This window comes from Fulmarus glacialis, unplaced genomic scaffold (genome assembly GCF_000690835.1).
Source record: "Fulmarus glacialis isolate BGI_N327 unplaced genomic scaffold, ASM69083v1 scaffold37747, whole genome shotgun sequence".
NCBI classification, from domain to species: domain Eukaryota; kingdom Metazoa; phylum Chordata; class Aves; order Procellariiformes; family Procellariidae; genus Fulmarus; species Fulmarus glacialis.
Genome location: NW_009221959.1, coordinates 1 through 17,220, shown reverse-complemented (window position 1 = coordinate 17,220; position 17,220 = coordinate 1). Strand labels below are relative to the sequence as shown.

Below are 17,220 nucleotides of genomic sequence, written 5' to 3'. Positions count from 1 at the left end.
CCTCAGGGTCCCGCCAAATCCCCCCATCCCCTCAGGGTCCCGCCAAATCCCCCCCCTCCCCGTCCCCTCAGCGCCCAGCTGGGTCCTCTGTCCCCTCAGGGTCCCGCTAAATCCTCTCATCCCCCTCAGCGCCTGGCTGGGTCCCCCCACCCCCTCAGGTCCCTCTAAATCCCTCTTCCCGCTTCGTGCCTCAGGACCCCTCTCCCGTTGGAAGGGGAAGAGCCCAGGGAGGTGGCAGCAGGGCTGGCCTGTGAGCCTCGGCCCAGGCGCCATGTTCTACATGCATTTGCTCATCAACAAGCGTGGGCCGTTGGCCAAAATATGGCTTGCTGCCCACTGGGAGAAGAAGCTCACCAAAGCTCATATATTTGAGTGCAATTTAGAGACTACCATTGAAAAGATCATCTCGCCAAAGGTACGCTATTAAATGATGAGGTGTCTTCTGGTACGTTCTGGGGTAGAGGTGTTCGTCTTTCGTAGGGAACAGGACTGTTCCGTCGTGGAGACTTACGTTAGGACAAATTTGTGGCTATTTCAAAACCAGAGTGAGGTAAACCTCTATTCTGATTTTATTCAGTTCTCACTCAGATAAAAGCTCCATCCCGTTAAATGACAGTTATATAAATATTTTACTTGCTATTTTACTCCTGGAGATCTGTGGCATACATTTATGTACAGTGTAAGAAAATGTTACCACAGTATATTCAAATGTATTTTTCTACACACGGATAGAGCTCCAGGGAGTGCTCTGTGGGCACCGCTGGCCAAGGGATCACGGTACGTGGGTTTGAGCTGCTCGTGAGGCAACAGGAGCCCATCAGTGCGGTGTGGAGTGGTAGCACTGGTCTTTCTTCGGAGACTTTGAGTACCAGCTGTGGGTATTGTTCAACATAATTTGGGAAATGCTGGTGTTTGAGGAAATTGTCTTAAACAGATTGAAAAGTCAGCTGCTTACCCAAAGTCAAGGGACTAAGAAAACGGCTGTGAAATTGTACACAGACCATTTGAGGATATTACTTTTGCTGATCTCATGATAAATAACTTTTGACATATTGTAACCATCCTTCCACTTTCAGTGGACTTCTTCCAGGTCCCCCATTATAAGCCAATAAATATAGAATTAAGCATACATAGTGCTTATGAGAAACTCTGTATGAACAGTCCCAGAAGCTGAAGTCCTCTTTGTATCACAGATAACGTATGACTCCAACGAGCGCAGATGCAGGCAGTCAAGTACCTGTGATTCAGTCCTTGGCCTCGCCGTTGCAATCGCATCCAAGGGAACAGTGAGGGATGCTTTGCACTGTCACTAATCGATGGCTCAGGAGATCCAAGGCTTTCAGCTGGTGCAAGCAGATTTCTTAATTTTCTCCATGAAAATACCTGCTTGATATTTGGTAGCCCGAATTTAATTGTCTGTCTTGCATGGGTTATGGTTAATAATGTTAAAATGATCTTGGTATTATTTGGTAGTGTTTTCCAAGAGGTACTAGTTAAGTACCCTCTACTTTCTCTTGCATGCTGTCCTGTCTAGCATCAGCGTGACCACGTTGAGTGTGCTTGGTGCACGAAGACTTTGCGTAAATGAAGGCATAGTTATGACCTTTATTTGCATAAATAAGGGCATAGGTGTGGTGTCTGCTTACTCAAATAACCAAAGCGTCAAATACTAGGATATGCGCGCTACTTTCTGTTTCAGGGTGTGTTACACTGTTCGTTGGCAGTCAGCTGAGGTGTTTTAGATAAAATAAGAGCTTAGGTAAAGTAAAGAGTTCAGGACTCACACTTCGGCATGGCAATGTTTAGGAACAGAAGCAACTTGAAGTTCATGTCTCTGAAAATTCATTTCTGTTCACGATGCTCTATATCAGTACAAAGCCCTGCTGAATTTCACAGAGCTCTGTACTGGTGTATTTTAGAACAACTCTTACTGCTGTGTAATATTTTCATTTTAATGTTTTTGCCAAAAATACTAACTCCTGAACAACTTTTTTAAATCATCAAAGTTTACAATAGCTCTGCGAACCTCTGGACACTTACTCCTAGGAGTGGTGCGGATTTACCACAGGAAAGCAAAGTACCTCTTGGCAGACTGTAGTGAAGCTTTGACAAAAATGAAGACAGCCTTCCGCCCAGGTATGTACAGAATTCTGCATTTTCCTATCCGTGTCCTTTACAACTCTCATTTTAAAAATTAATTTTGGATGTTTCTGTTAAATACATGTTATTGATTCCAAAGGAAATTGAACTTATTGGTGCCTACTGCTGACGTGTAGTCTGGCTTAATTTAATGCCATTTCAGGCCTTTGACTCCTTTAAAAGAAGTAGTATCTGAAGTGGTCTTATGAGAAGAAGCTTGAATTCAGCCTCTGTTGCTAGATAATTAATTTTAATTTCTGATGACACCAACAACATGTCTAACAGTTTGTTAGTGCCAGATCTGACGGTGTTTTGAGCTCCAGCCATGTAGCCAGCGAGAAGGGAGCAGAGATGCCTGGATCCTTTTCCAACGGGCTGTACGTTTGTCGTACTTGGGCACCAAATGGGGAGGCACTGTTGTCTAAAAAAAGGCTAAGAACAGGACACCAGCGTCTATTGCCAGCCTTAATGTGCTTTGTGACCTGGTCTGTTTGCAGAACAGTGAATATCTACTCTACGTTATTCTCAAGGATAAGATCATGATTAGTTAGTTAATATTCGTAAACATTTGGAAGTCTCTAGAAGAAACACTTAAGTACACAGTACTACATATTTTGAATAGATACTACAGTAGCTTATAGAGGACTGCACGGCACAAAAACAAGACACAACGATCACAACTGTGGCAAGGGAGACTCCAAATAGATATAAGGGGGGTGTGTGGTGGAAGTCTCAGTGGAAGTGGTAAAATGCTGAAACAGGCTGTCCAGGGAGGGATGCTGTGGAATCTCCATCAGCAGAAATAGTCAAAAGTGATCTGACTTAGAAATTAACCCTGATTTGAGCAACAGGTTGGATTAGATGACCTTCAGAAATCCCTTCTCACCCGAATTGTTCCAGGATTCTCTGATTACCAAGTATTTGCAGTCTCACTTCATAATTATTTGATGCTGGAGAATAGCATTATACAGACACCGTAGAGAAAAAGAAAATGCAATAATTCATTTGAAGTGGTGTGAAAGACTCTAGGCTAAATGTCACCTGTGAGAATCTTTCAGGGACTTAAAGTAGCTGTTCATAAACCCAATGGATTTACAGCATTTCAGGTCCTGTAGCAGCAGACTCTTCTGTAAAAAAATATGGCTTCTGAAGTATATGTAAACTAAGGATTTTAATTCCACTTCGGAGTCCTCTTGACAAGTGCCTAAGCTTTACCTTTCTATTATTTAGAATGGCAGCAGACCTTCCCAACAAGTTTATAGTCTTCTTATACGTACTTGGGAGAACATTACTTCTATTTTATTGATACTTGTTTTGTTATGTTGTCTGTTTCTTTTAGGACTTGTTGACCTTCCAGAAGAGAACTTTGAGGCTACTTATCAGTCCATTACACTACCTGAAGAATTTCATGATTTTGAAACACCTCTACCTGATTTAAAGTAAATGCTTCCCTAGTTTTTATTCATTATTTTAGTGTTTTCAGAAGTAAAAGATATCTTTGCTGTTATCTGATCAAGACTCAGATGGAATTGTTTTGATTTGATAACTGAATTTTCCTAAATTCTGAGTCAGCTTTACAAGGCTACAGTCACAGGAATTGTGCTTTTGTAGAGTTCCTCAAAGTCTGTTTAGTCAACAGACCTTTACAATGAAATAATGTGTTGAACTTAGACTTCAGGATTTTCTAATTTTAAATTGTCTGAGTGAAGCCTGCAAACAACTTACTGACCTCAAGAGAAGATAGAGAAGTTAGTATAAATCCTGTTGTAAGATAGAAAAGTTAGTATAAATCCTGTTACTAGCTCTGGCTAGTAACCTCGCAGTGTTGTACTGTTCCATTGTGTAACTGCATTTAATTTCTGCTCCACTGCTCTTTAATCACCAGTAGTCAGCTTGGCTCCCAATGAAAAGCCAGTATATTTCTTTGGCTTTTCTGACACAAGCCAGCATTAATGTAGAAAAACTGATAAAAAGCAGGAGGCCAAGACATGTTTCTGATGGCTCTGATGCCCCCAAAGGTCCAGGGTGACAGATTTCCACTGAGGTCTCCTCTGTACCTCGTTATAAATACACTTTGCTGGGGTCTGTGTTTAGTATTTTTTAAGCACAGCTGTGATGTACTACTATTTATCCAAGCACCTCAGTGTGCTAACTCTGTAAAGTGTGCCTTTTCTGCCTACCCAAAGAGTCCCTGTGGTTTGATTTACAGATGATGGTATTACACTAATTAGATGTGCTTTCTGTGTGACAAGTGTCGGGTAGATAGCAGGGCTTGGACGGGAACAAACTCACACAAGCTGAAGTTTACTGGCAGAAGAGAGCAGAGAAATATGAAATATGGAGAGGAGGATGGGTGCTTCCCTTGTCCTTATGTCTGCTGTTTCTTGGGGGATGGCTTGCTGAGTATACACCTGGATCATTTGTTCATGGACTTCCAGGCACGGGGAGCATTTCAAAGTGCAGTTAGCTAAATGCTTTCCCCTCCTCGTGGACCTCTCCCTGGCTATGTCCTGTTACGGCTATTGCAGAGTGAGTCTTCGCTGTACGTTGGAGATTGCATAGAAACTTTGGCTAGCAAAGAAGGCAGCTGCCTACTTGCTTAGAGGTATCAATTTTAAAAAACATACAGCACCTGTTTTCCATATGCTTATTTTTAGCTTTTAGAGGAAATTAAAAGCAGTGAATTTTATCAATAAAACCTTAAATAGCTTGAATGCAAATAGCTTTGGGAAACAGTTGTTCTCTCTCCACAGAAGTGAGGATCAGCTGGGGTGCTTTCAATGCCATAGAAAACAGAAGCTATCTTTGGGGGTTTTATGATAAAAGGATTGAAGACTGTTTAGAAACAAGTTTTCACATTCCAGCTAAATGGTCAATGGGTTTCAGTTCACCCTATATTTTGTATAATGTTTTTTTCATCAGTGCCATTGATGTTGCTGAACATTTTACCTTGAATCAGAGCAGAGCTGAAGACATCACACTTACAGAGGATTACGAAAGCAATATACTTCTCTGTGATAGAAACTTTGGTGAGAGAAGTTGAGAAATTAGAAATATTCCATAAGGAAAAGTGTGTTTTATGCAAAATTTTGTACAGTTTGAGTCCTTTCCACATGTGAAAAAGCTATTATTAAAAGTGCATTTGTTTCATGCTTGTGCTGATTGGCCTGTCATACCATCTCATGCTTAATTTTTTGTGCAAGTACTCTGCCTAAGTAATATAATATGATATCGGAGACGGAGAATAAAACCCAACATTTTTTGCTTTTTACTGAATTAGCTAAAATTGTTTATTGTTTATTCCATTTGAGGTATGGGATATCTTACAACCTTTTAAAAATTATTTGAAAAATTAGGAAACAAATAAATATGTATTTCAAAAATTAATGCAGATGAAGCATCAGAAATTCTGTCTTTATTCAGATGAAGAACCAGATGCACTAAGAAAACAGAGCTTCTTTGACGGCAGCATCTTAATGAGCAGTAACAGCCTTGTGGCTGATCACAACTCTGCGAGCGTGAATGGAGGCAAGTCTGCACTGCATGAAGATACTTACTGTTTTGAGCACGACTGTTTTGGAGATGAGGAGGATGCTGCCGATATGATTGGTAGGGTTTACTGCAGATAGACAGAATGACTTTCATTCCAAATATTCTTATTCTTACAGGAAAACAAACAAAACAGCATGAAAGTGATTGTTTTCAAACACAAATTCTATTTTTTGTTGTTTTCATACTTCATTTTTTTCTACTTGTCACTAAATCTATGATCACTTAGACATTGCCAAGTAAAATTGTATTAAAGAAGGTATTTCAGTTTTTTAGAATTAAAGGCATTCAATTTATACTTAATGTTTACCAATTTAATTTATATTTTCCAAGGTGAAATACTGAAATACCCTTATTGTTGTAATAACAAAGGCAACAAAGTAGCTTCTATATCTTTACGATTTAGAATATTTACGTAAACCTTTATAGATTTTAAACAATACCAGTATCATACTTTTCAAAGAAAAGGTGGAAGTCTCAAAATTAAGACTAATGTTCTGCTTTTTGTACTGTTGAAGGCAGACGTATCATTGACAGCCATCTGTGGAAGCTGAGCTTTGTTTGTTTGCACAGAATTAACCTTAAATAAGTAACATTAGGCTGTATCAGGCTATTTCATGACTTCTAAGGCTTAGAATGATTAAAACTATGCATTTTGTATTTAAGAAATCCTGTTGAGGGATGAGCAAAATGGCCTAGATAAAGAGACTCTTGATATGGAGGAAGAACATCCTTTGTCACAAGATCTGCCAGAGGATAGCACAGCCAGTGAGTTTGCAGTGTCTGCTCTGTGTTACTCACACGTACCCTCTGTTCCTGTATTAATGCCTGAAGTTACTCACATTCAGCTTTGTGTAATATCCTGTGCCTCTTTCCTTTGTTCATTACTTTTGTTTTTTTCTAATATGCTTCACCCACCATTTTAGGTATAATTTCATTTGACCTGGGGATTCCAGATTTGTAACTTGACATTGCTTAGAAACACTTTTATATGACCTCCTGTTGGATACGCTGTGGATCCACCCTGCTGCTTAGACAGTATGATACCACTTTTTTTGAGGAAACTGAACGGATATGCTGTAACTTTGAACTTTACCTATGAGTATTTCTGGCTTCATATTTCAGTGACAAATGACACTTTAGTCGTTCATAAAGGTGGTGTTAGTCTTCTTTTGGTTTGATATCGATGACATTAATTTTTGAAAAGCGTTTCTGGAATTTTTTTAATATCTTAAACCCTTATACCCCCATCACACTGTTACTTCAAAACTGAGTAATCTGGAACAGCTTTAAAGGGAAACCGTGGCACTTGCTGCTCCTTGCACTAGTCCTGGTACTACCTGTTCCTTTTATGTTGACAGAAATGTCCACACTGCCATGCAGTTGCCTGGAACTAGAATCAGATACGTATTGAAACGAAACACTTTTCCCCCTCAACACTTTTCCTCAGGTGGGTTTTCCTCCAGATCAGTTCTTCAGACTGTTCCACCACCCGGTCGTACAGGTTCTGGGGTCAGCAACGGAAAGCGTGCAGTGCAGAATATGAGCAGCAGCAGCAGTGCCAGTTATTACTGGTTAAAGTGATTGTGAGATTATAGACAAAATCATAGTTTTCTAATTCTGATCTTTTTTGTCTGATATCATTCTGTGTCATGAGATTGAGAAATTATTCCATCTTATAAACTTTTTTTTATTTGGGTTGTTTGTGGGGTTTTCTTATAGTTGAGTCCAACTGCATAGACACCACCATTAAGACAGTCAGTAATCTAATGAATGAAACAATACTTTTCTTGAAAGAAGAAGACGGATTTGTGCTTGAGCCAGTTGATGATACAGGTCAGACCTTCACCAGTTTCTTGCAGAATGTTTGCGTTACTAGGTTTGGTTTTCTTCTTGTTAGTGAAAATGTTTGCAAACCAGATTATTCCCACTTTAGATTTCACTTGCTCCTGCTGTCAGAGTTCTATTTTATGGTAACTATTATACAAAACCAGTATCAGGTTATTCATCTAATCAGCCCAAATCTCTGCTTACAGTTTCTTTCACGTACCAAATCAAGTTTTGTTGCTCTGCAGTTCTGCTGGCAGTGCAAGCCCAGCCTATTCACGAGTGTTACTGAAGTTTCAGCTGAAGAACTTTTATTGCTAGTGACGCATCTATCTTAAAACTTTCAGGCCTTTGTAAAATTTTGTTTTGTGAACTTTTAACTTTAATAAGATCCAAAAAGAAAAATGTTTCATTTCTTCTGTGAGTAAATCTAAATGTCACCTATCATGTTGGTGGCTGTTAGCAAATAAACAAGTTCATGTTGACACTAATATTTAGAATACTGGAGTTTTCCAGCCTGCCAAAACACTATTCAGGAAGTTATGGCTATATAACCAATCTGTGTCTTTCTCTTGTGTTTACTACGTACATCTTAATTAAATTGCTAAAGGATTAAACTGACAAATACAGATATTAATTACGAGGTAATGAAACCTGTTGAGTACATCAGCAATTCTTGGAACAATTAACTTCCTGATGGATTAAAGATAGCTTATTCAGTCTTGTTGGTATATCATGTGTTCTCATTAAGTCCTCATGTTCCCGGTTCTTTAGTACAATAGTCATATGTCTTCCGTAATTAAACAGACGTGAATTTCCTGTACAAGAACACAAAGAGTATACTTTATGAGAACTTTTGGAGAAATGGCCCATGCACTTGTACTTTGATTTTCAAGTCTGTGTGGTGTTTCAGGAAGTCAGCAGCCTGTCCGTTTGATTCACAGTGCTTTTTTTTGTGCTTAAGTGTTCTGTGAATAGACCTTATTAGACTTTTTTTTTTAAATACTTGCTCTATTTAGCTGTCACCCAGAGGAAAAAAAAGAAAAGAAAGAGGAAGTTGCTTGTGGATGTAGACAAGGAGCTCAGCTGCAACGCTATATACAACCAACTTAACAACTGCATGGACATCCTTGCGACGTTAGACCTTGCACCCCCAACAAAAAAAACAATGATGTGGAAAAAATCAGGAGGCGTGGATAAACTCCTGTCCCACACTACACAGCCTGTGGTTCATGCTGAGCTGCAAATGGTAAAGATCAGTTCCTTGAGGGTTTTTATGGGACTTTTGCACATCTAGGATCTAACTGTGAGAGATTTTGTAGACTTGGTTTTATGTGAACTCCTAGAAAGCTGCAGGTGTATAGCATCGTTGAAAGTATTGTTTTGCAGTACAGTTCAGTTGGACACCTGATGATTATTTGCACACTCACCACCAATTGCTTCATCAGAAAGACCACCTGTAGAGCTCATGGCTTTAATCTCCAGCGCTCCAACAACAAGTGAAAAATGACAAACTTGAGAGCTGATGTTTCATTTCACATACTGGCACCTGACTGATTGTACAGTAATACACGACTTCTTAGATTTCTGTCAATTTCTTTTCTGGTTTCTACTTTGTTTTATTATTTTCTGTTTTGTTTCTGCTCTGTAATCAATATGAGACCACATCTTTCTTCTACATTTACTTTAAAGACACATCGGGCTTAAACATTATTATTATTATAATATTGTTAATGGCTTTGGAAAGATGGTATGGCAATTTCTTTTGTACTTTCCCAACTGGAGATTAAGCTTCCAGCTGGACAGCAGTCAGGGACTTGCCTTTCAGAGGACCAAGAGGTTCCTGATCACTCTGTCACTTTGGCTAGAAGGCTGGGCCAGACCACCCTTTCCTGTGGCTGTGGACCTGACTGCTCTTTTTGCACAAGAAAGACTTGTTTCATGGAAATAGGATCTTATCAAAGCCTCTCCTGTCCCCAGGTAGTATCTGACAGATCATTCAAAGAAGCTGTGAGTTTAGAGCTGGTGGTAAGATAAAGAAGACATCAACGTGTACACAAGGTGATACAGAAAGATACGGTGTAAACTATGTGCAGCACCTTATGCTTATTGCACCGTTTCTTCTGTTGTGTCGCTTGGAGAAATCTGGGAGGGAGAGTCTGCAGGCAAAAACAGCTCTGCAGGTTCCTTACAGCAGCACAGCCTCACCACTTACAGTCGAGGTGCAGAATTACAACTTGTTCTTTATGAGGGTGAAAAACACTCACACACCAGTACGGGGGGAGAGAAATCCACACACAGATAACTGCAGACATTTTTTTTTTCTTTCATCCCTCCTTACTGGCTGGCTTCAAGGAAAAACGATCCAAGCTGTTCCTAAGGCATTTCTTCGTGGAGTTCAATGCCAAAGTTTAAGCTGCAGAGGAAATTACTTTTTAAAAAAATTGCAGGTTTTCAGAATGACCTAATTCAAATCTCTAAATTCTAGGTTGCAGTAATTAATATGCAGCTCATATTCATACCTTTGTGTTGATGTTTGCAAATAATCTAACATTATATTCTGAAAGCAAACAAATAAAAACAATCGTTTTCAGTTGTTTGCAAAATGCTTCAAGAGTCACGGATTTAAGATGAGAAGAAATAGAATACAGAGGGAGTCTGAAATTGAAGAAACAAGAAGAGAGCAAGATACCACAGGTAATATTTTAATTCTGTTGTTGCAGAATTAGCTGTTAGAAAATATTTTCTATTTTATATAAAGTTTGAGAGACACATGCCCGGTGTTTGTGTGCAATATTCTACAAATCAAAGGCCAAAAAAGTTAAATGTTAAGGAAATTTGCTGTTAATTATTAAAACAAAAAAGGGGTTTTGTTTTTATAAGTACTTTGCTGTTCTTTTGTTCCTTATATCAGAAATTAAATGCAAGTCTTTTTCTTCGTTGTGGCATAAGGAGGTATTTTTGGTTTCACATGTGGGTTCTCTAATTGTCTACCAAACTGCAAATTAAAAAAAAAAACAAACAAACAACTTCCCACTTATTCTCAGCTTAATCAAACTGCTTTCCAAATTTCAAAATTCATGTAAATAACTTCTACTTGTATCTTGAAGATTGTGTTTTGGTTAATATCAAGCAAGAAGAAATGTTCCATTGTAGATCTCTTGTGAAGGTGATGCATCTGCTTTCACTCCTTTGCTCTGCTAAAAATATAATCTGTATGGCTGCCGCAGAAGTTAATCAACAAAACCACCTCCTGCAAGTCCATTATGGTCAAATTTTAGAAAAGGAAAAACTCTCTTGAAAGGTTGTTCTTTTGTGGTCCTATTGGGAATGATATTTATTCTGTATTTACTAATTCTGGCTCTTACTCTCAAAGATTGCTAGCTAGGGTGTGATTTTTGTTTTACAATTTTTTTTTAAGGGCAGCGATTCACGGTAATTTCCTCTTAAACCTTGTTTTTTTATTAATACAGAGATGCTGATAGTAGAAGAGCCAAGTTACCTGCAGGAGTCAGCTCATTCAGAGACTGAGAGAAAAATTAGAAATGATTCGTTTATGTTGACATCACAGAATAACAGAAATGAAACTGATGATAACTGTGGTGAAACTATAGTGAGCAGTTTCCATAAATTTTAGAGACCTAAATGTATTTATTGGTTTCATTTTATGCTAGGGTTCCATTTAAAACATGTTAAGAAATTACTAATACGTTTGAAAAGGATGCTAGAGACAGCCGATATAGCATTAAGTAGCTTGTGTCAAATTTATTTATAAGCACTCTGGTAGACTCTCACAATGAATGAATGATTAATTAAAATGTCTATTAATCAGTATAGATTACAGTCTAATCACTATGTATAAATGAAACCTTAATATGAAATACAGCCTCTTTGTACCAAGGAGATAAATAGAATCATCTTTCTAAAGGATAAAACTTATCTTTTTTGTCTCATATTGAGGAAATACCTAAGCAATAACAAATTATCTATTTCTGCCATCTTTATTTAGGCTAAGGTGAAAGGGCATTCTTTAGAGAATATGAGGCTCATTAAAGTTGAAAAAGAATGACAAAATTGGACCTATCGGCAGCGGAAAATGTAGGGTCTGTGCCTGAACTGAGCCCATATGTGTAGATCCAGCTGTAGGATAAATACTACAGCAAGGTCCTTTCCTATGTGAGAAAAGGCATGGTAGAAATAGCAACTATGAAATCATTTTTGGAAAACATTTATTATGATTAATTATTTGAGCAGTATTATGTAATTGAGAATTACATTGTATGCATAAATTGTAATGTTTATTGATCGTTCTTTCTGTCCTAACAGCAGGATGGAATGGCTTTCTCTGAGAGCTCCTCACTGGCGAACAATTCACTGGGCCAAGAAGCTGAAATACAGCAAGCTGAGTTAACAAATGTACGTGTACTCGAAGCTGACAACTCTGGCTTATTTCAGAACAGAACTGTGTTCTTTCTCAGAAATACTAAAAAAAAAAAAGTGATGGCATCATGAACTTACAGTGACTTTTTGTGTACTAACATCATCTTTAGTACATATTTTGCCAGTCAAAAACTTTAATAGCTTGATAATCAGGGATATGCGTATTCTAAGAGATTGTGCTTCCTGTAAGAAGGAAACAGTTTCTGAACTTACTGGCTATGAAGATACTCAGACGCTCTGAAACAAGGGCAGTCTTCTCCTGTCGACTTCGGAGGTTAAGCCCAAAATCCAAAGCCAAATGTTTGAACATCCTTTTTGGCCCCTGACCAGTACAAATACTGTCAGAATCACAGTCGCGCAGAACAGTATCGTGTTGTGAAGCTGCCTCCCCAAGGCTCGCTGGGACCACTTTCATAGTACCGAACATGGTGTTGCACTTGATCTGTCTCTTTGTAGCAGAAAGAACGTAGTTAGCATTCCTTTCTCTGCTTCACAAAGCCTAGTATGACCGCAGAGGTGTCAGAGGTCCCAGATATCCCGAGTACATCCATCAGAGTGCCTAGCTCCAGTTGGATTTTCTATTAGGCTAGCACTTTTGTCCTTTTTATCATCATGGTGTGTGACTTTTTACACATGCTGTCTAACCTTCTGTTCTATTTCCTCTCAAGGAGCTAACAAGGAACGGGAAAGACAGTGAAGAAATAAGATGGAGCAAAAGAACTCTTCAGTTACTAAAAACTTTACAGGTACCAGTATTTTGGTACTGGATTTTGTACTGGATTTTGTAATTAGGTGCCAAAACCAGGTGTTGATTTCAGTTGGACCATGTCGGAAAATCTCCTACTTATACTGCTGATCATATTGCTGCCTCTCACATGCAGCATATAACTGTGTTTTACTGGGTATTTATGTAGGAAACCAGGATTCTGAGTGCCCTCTCCCACAGCTGCTGGAATTGCTAGAATTTTCTGAACGTTTGCTTCCACGGCAGTGTTTGCTGTAACGCTAAGCCCTTGCTCTCTTCCTTCTATGAGTATGCTCTGGAGTATCTCTACAAAACCCAACTCCCAGCTGCTTACAGGTTGCCAGATCTCGGCTGAGCACTGCAGGGTGCCATCATTGGGCTATTCATCTGCTTGAGCTGCTTCTGAGATGAAGGCTAGGGAAATGAGTGAGGGTTATGTTAAGAAGAAAGCTGGTCACACCTTCTTTAAGAGGTTTTAATGCCCCAGTGCTTTCGAGGTGCTTGAAATTTAGCAGAGTGCGTAGCCTTTGCATCAGGATGGCTTATTCTGCTTTTCTTGCAGAAATCCTTGTAAAACTGGTGAAGCTGTAACGTATGATATCATATGCCGTATCGACAGGACTGTAACAGGAGCCAGCACAGGCTGCCCTGATGCTGAATGTCCAAACTCTTGGCCTAATGCCTCAGTGCTTTCTCTTCCTTTTTGCCTGGACGAGCGTTTCGGTGTTTCAGCATTCGTCTGGTTGGGGGTGGGTAGAAAAAACACAGCAAAAAAGTTATTTTTCTTCAGGTCAGTTCTCTAATCCAGTGTGCCACGTGGCTGAACATGGAGGAAAGCGATGGAGAAATCTGAGCAAGAGGGCGAGAGGGCGTGGGGAGCGGGTTTTGTCCGCAAAACACACCAAACTTTGGTCCAAGCTTAGCTCTTCCCTAGTGCTGGAGTTTGACTTCACGGCCTTCTTGGTTGTTGGTTTTTTCTTTTAATTATTTTATGTGAACGTATTTCAAAGGTTCTGTGCAACGCCCATAAATAAATACTTACATATAAGTGTAGCCATTCAAAAACAAGCAATAATAACACTCAGTTAGCTGTGGCTGAGATTGCCTACGATATAGCTGGTACTCTGTATCCAAAGAACACGGAACGCAATGATTCTTATTGTTTTGAATCATAAAAACCATTATAGATGTGCTTCATCGCATACCTCAGTAGAGTTGCATTGAATTCACTGCGGGCATATGTAGATTTTAATAACATATGTAGGTGCTAGCAATATTATGGCAATAAAATGTTAAGAGCCACTTATATAAATGCAAATGCCAAGATAAGATCCTATTCAAGGCGTTCAAGCAGAAAATATTAACTCCGAGCAGCACTCTTCAGTTCAGACATGATGGCGTCTGGTTTTACTGGCAGTGAAGCTGACCTGACTGATTTTCTTGTCCCTTCTGCAGCACCTGAAGAGATCAGGCGTGCGTTCTTTCAGTTTATGGGAGCTCTGTCGGAAAAACAACCGGAAAGAAGCTGCAGCCAAGTTTTACATCTTTCTTGTTCTAAAGAAGCAGTCGGTTATTGAGCTTAGTCAGAGTGCTCCCTTTGCTGACATTACAGCCACCCTCGGCCCAACGTTCAACACCCACTGAAATCATGTAGTATTTGGATAAGCTAATGAAAATAAATCTTATTCTAAATTTTTCAGCAAATATATTTCCTGGAAAAATGATTGAAAGTCTTGTCAAACCATGGTAACTGAGCAGAGCTCTTTTTCCGTGATACCACCTCTCGAAGCTGGCCAAGTAACTGGCTTGTGCAGGTGTGCTGCTTCGGTATTGGTTACCCAGGTGTTCACTAGTGTGTTAATTTTTAATACGTATGGTTATATAATAAGCAGTTGCTTATTCTGTTAATAAAATATAGCTAAAATACATCAGAGATTTACATTGTGAGGGATTTTATGAAAGTCCTTAAAAACCTTTTTTGGAGACCAGCTTTGGAGGTTAAATTATTTTTAATGGGGCTTGTGTGTGTTAATGATCTAACACCATCAGTAAGAGAAGTCTTTTAAGCTATCTATCGAAAAATTCAGTCTATTTGAAATTATTCCTTTCAAAGAATGTTCATTATTTGATATTTTAAGGTCTAGGAAGCTACTGTCTCCAGCATCGTTTTTGTGTGTTCGGGCAGAGAGAAGTTACGCTATCCCTAGAAGAGCCACGTAAGCTTCAGGAAGAAATCCTATTCCGTAGAAATCCTGCAATTTTAGATTTCATGGAGCATGTTTACCTGAAGACTAACATTTTATTTATGTGTAGACCTATTTAAAAATGGATGTTAAACTGAAATATTACTGGTTCTTTGTATTTTTATCTAATTTAGGGTAAGTTTTAACACTTTTACTGTCATTTTGTAAAGATAGTGTTTTTCAGTTGCATCAAACCTGCGACACATGGGATGGTTGCGTGCCTTCAGCACTCCAGTGTTACAGTGCTGCGGGTATGCTGACCTCTCTTGATAGGAAATCAATAAAAATCACAAGAAGATGTTTCCTTAGCTCGTGGCGTTTGTTCTGAAGGATCAAAACTGGCAGCCGCCTAAGCTGTCCTTTGGGTTCGCCTTCTCAGACTCAGTGTTTTCAGTGATTTTTCTTAAAATTTGAAAGGATAGGTGATATTGCCATCCTGGGTTTCCAGATGTTCGCTCACCTCAGTTACACCCCTGCGTGCTGTTCCTCTCATGCGTTGATTTACTCGTGTGTGCAGGGTTTAGGGAAGATGAGGAATTGATTTCGAGGGGTCTGTTCAGAGGAGTAAAAAGGCTTTAAAATGGCGGAAGACCCTGCGCTGGGCGGGACGGGCTGGGCTGGGGTTGGGGTTTGGGCTGGCTGGTTGCGGGGGTTGTTTCACTTGGTTTTCTTTTTTCCATGTAGGAATATTTGATGAAACAAGCAATTGGAAGCGTTTGCCACGGTTCTCCGAGGCGTTATGCTTTTGGGTGTAAGGGAGGGAAAAGTGACCCTGTTTGGTAAAAACCTTTCCAGCGAAAGAAACAGTTTTCCTTTTCTGATGCGAACAGGAGCGACGTTCTCCACGCGTAGCCCAGGCCAAGACTGTAATCGAGGGCGGCTTGTTTCCCTCCCCTCCTGGGGGCCAGGCCTGGCAGTTTTGTTCAGGAGCCCCGACCCGGGGTGAGGAGAGGGTTTGGTTCTCCGAATCTCACACTTGGCGTCTTGGGAACGAGCCTGTGGCAGGAGGAGGAGTGAAAACCTCTCCCTCATTCCCTGCAGCAGACTGAATCCCACCCAGCACGGCGCGTGTCCCGGCGAGCCCCCGGCTCCGTAAGTCGGAGCGCCATGGCACGCATCCTGGCAAACGGAACACTGCAGGCTGGGGAGGGAAGGAGAAACCATTTTTCTCCCCTAAAAGCCACCAAAATGACTCTGCATCTCGCACCAGAGCTGCTGCCTGCGCCCCGTCTGCCACTGCCACATGGCAAGAGCAGCTCCAGTGGCAGCAGATGCAACAACTCATTAATTTTCCTTTCAAGAAGAGAGGCTCTGCGTTGGATTCACCAGGAAAGAGGGAAACAAAAGGAGGCTGGAGGCGAGCAGGAGGCAGGCAGGAATAAATGAGAGGCAGGATATGTATACGTTGAAAAGAGTCTGTGTATTGGGATACATGAGGTACAAATCTTGCAGGAAATAGTCCTGGAAGAAAGACTCGTGCATATTTACAAAACAGGTTTGTCAGAACGCCGACATAACCGCGGGGAGTTACCGAGGGGAAACACAACGCCACAACGCGCTGGCGGGCAGCGAGCTCCGCGTCCCTGTGCGCGGGGTTTGATCTCAACCAGCCGTGCGCAGCTGTTGGACTCGGCTCCAGACCCAAACTAGGAGCAGGTTGTGCTCCGACCTGGCCGACATGTGAACAGTTTCCCTCCGTAAGTCTGTGTATGCATGCATACGTATAGGATGTTACGTGTATATAGGTAACGTAGGTATATGTATATGTGCATCTCGCCATTCTCCCAGTCTCTGGAGGGGTGTGTGCAGCCAACCTCGGGTGCTCCCGGCTGTGGTCACCAGAGCAGAGACGGAGCCGAAGCCCCGCTGCTTGCCACATGGGCCGCAGTCAGTCGCTCGGTGGGTCCCAGTAAGCGCCGAGCAGCCTCGCCCTCACAGTTTGCTCATTAAGTAATTAGGAAAGGTTAAGCTCAATAGCTACAGAAGGAAACGTGTAGGTAGTACCATGAGTAACCAGACTGTGCTGGAGAGATGAGACACGCCGTGCCAGTGATTACCAGCATGATTTCCCACCGAGCGAGCGGCAAGGGCGCGACACAACCCCCTCCGAACGCGGGCCCGGTGCAGCAGGGCGGTTGTGCCGATGCTGGCTGCTCTTCAACCCCAGCCCCGGAGCCGGCGGTCTCGCTGCCGCCGGGCTGACCCATAGGTGTTTAAATGAGGCAAAGATTTTCTTTTATTTATTTATTTTACTTTATGGAAGTGCGTCATTAATTA

At 40.7% G+C, this 17,220-nt stretch overlaps 1 protein-coding gene across 1 annotated transcript; it reads left to right on the top strand.

The window, feature by feature from the left end:
* Positions 1 to 271: 271 nt before the first annotated feature.
* RAD21L1 (RAD21-like 1 (S. pombe)) lies at positions 272 to 14,344 on the top strand. Its single transcript, XM_009581303.1, has 13 exons — positions 272 to 415; positions 2,007 to 2,136; positions 3,479 to 3,578; positions 5,062 to 5,168; positions 5,563 to 5,748; positions 6,355 to 6,456; positions 7,411 to 7,524; positions 8,535 to 8,764; positions 10,110 to 10,212; positions 10,989 to 11,128; positions 11,842 to 11,931; positions 12,624 to 12,701; positions 14,156 to 14,344. The coding sequence occupies exons 1-13, from the start codon at positions 272 to 274 to the stop codon at positions 14,342 to 14,344; spliced, it is 1,713 nt and encodes a 570-aa protein (XP_009579598.1).
* Positions 14,345 to 17,220: the final 2,876 nt, after the last annotated feature.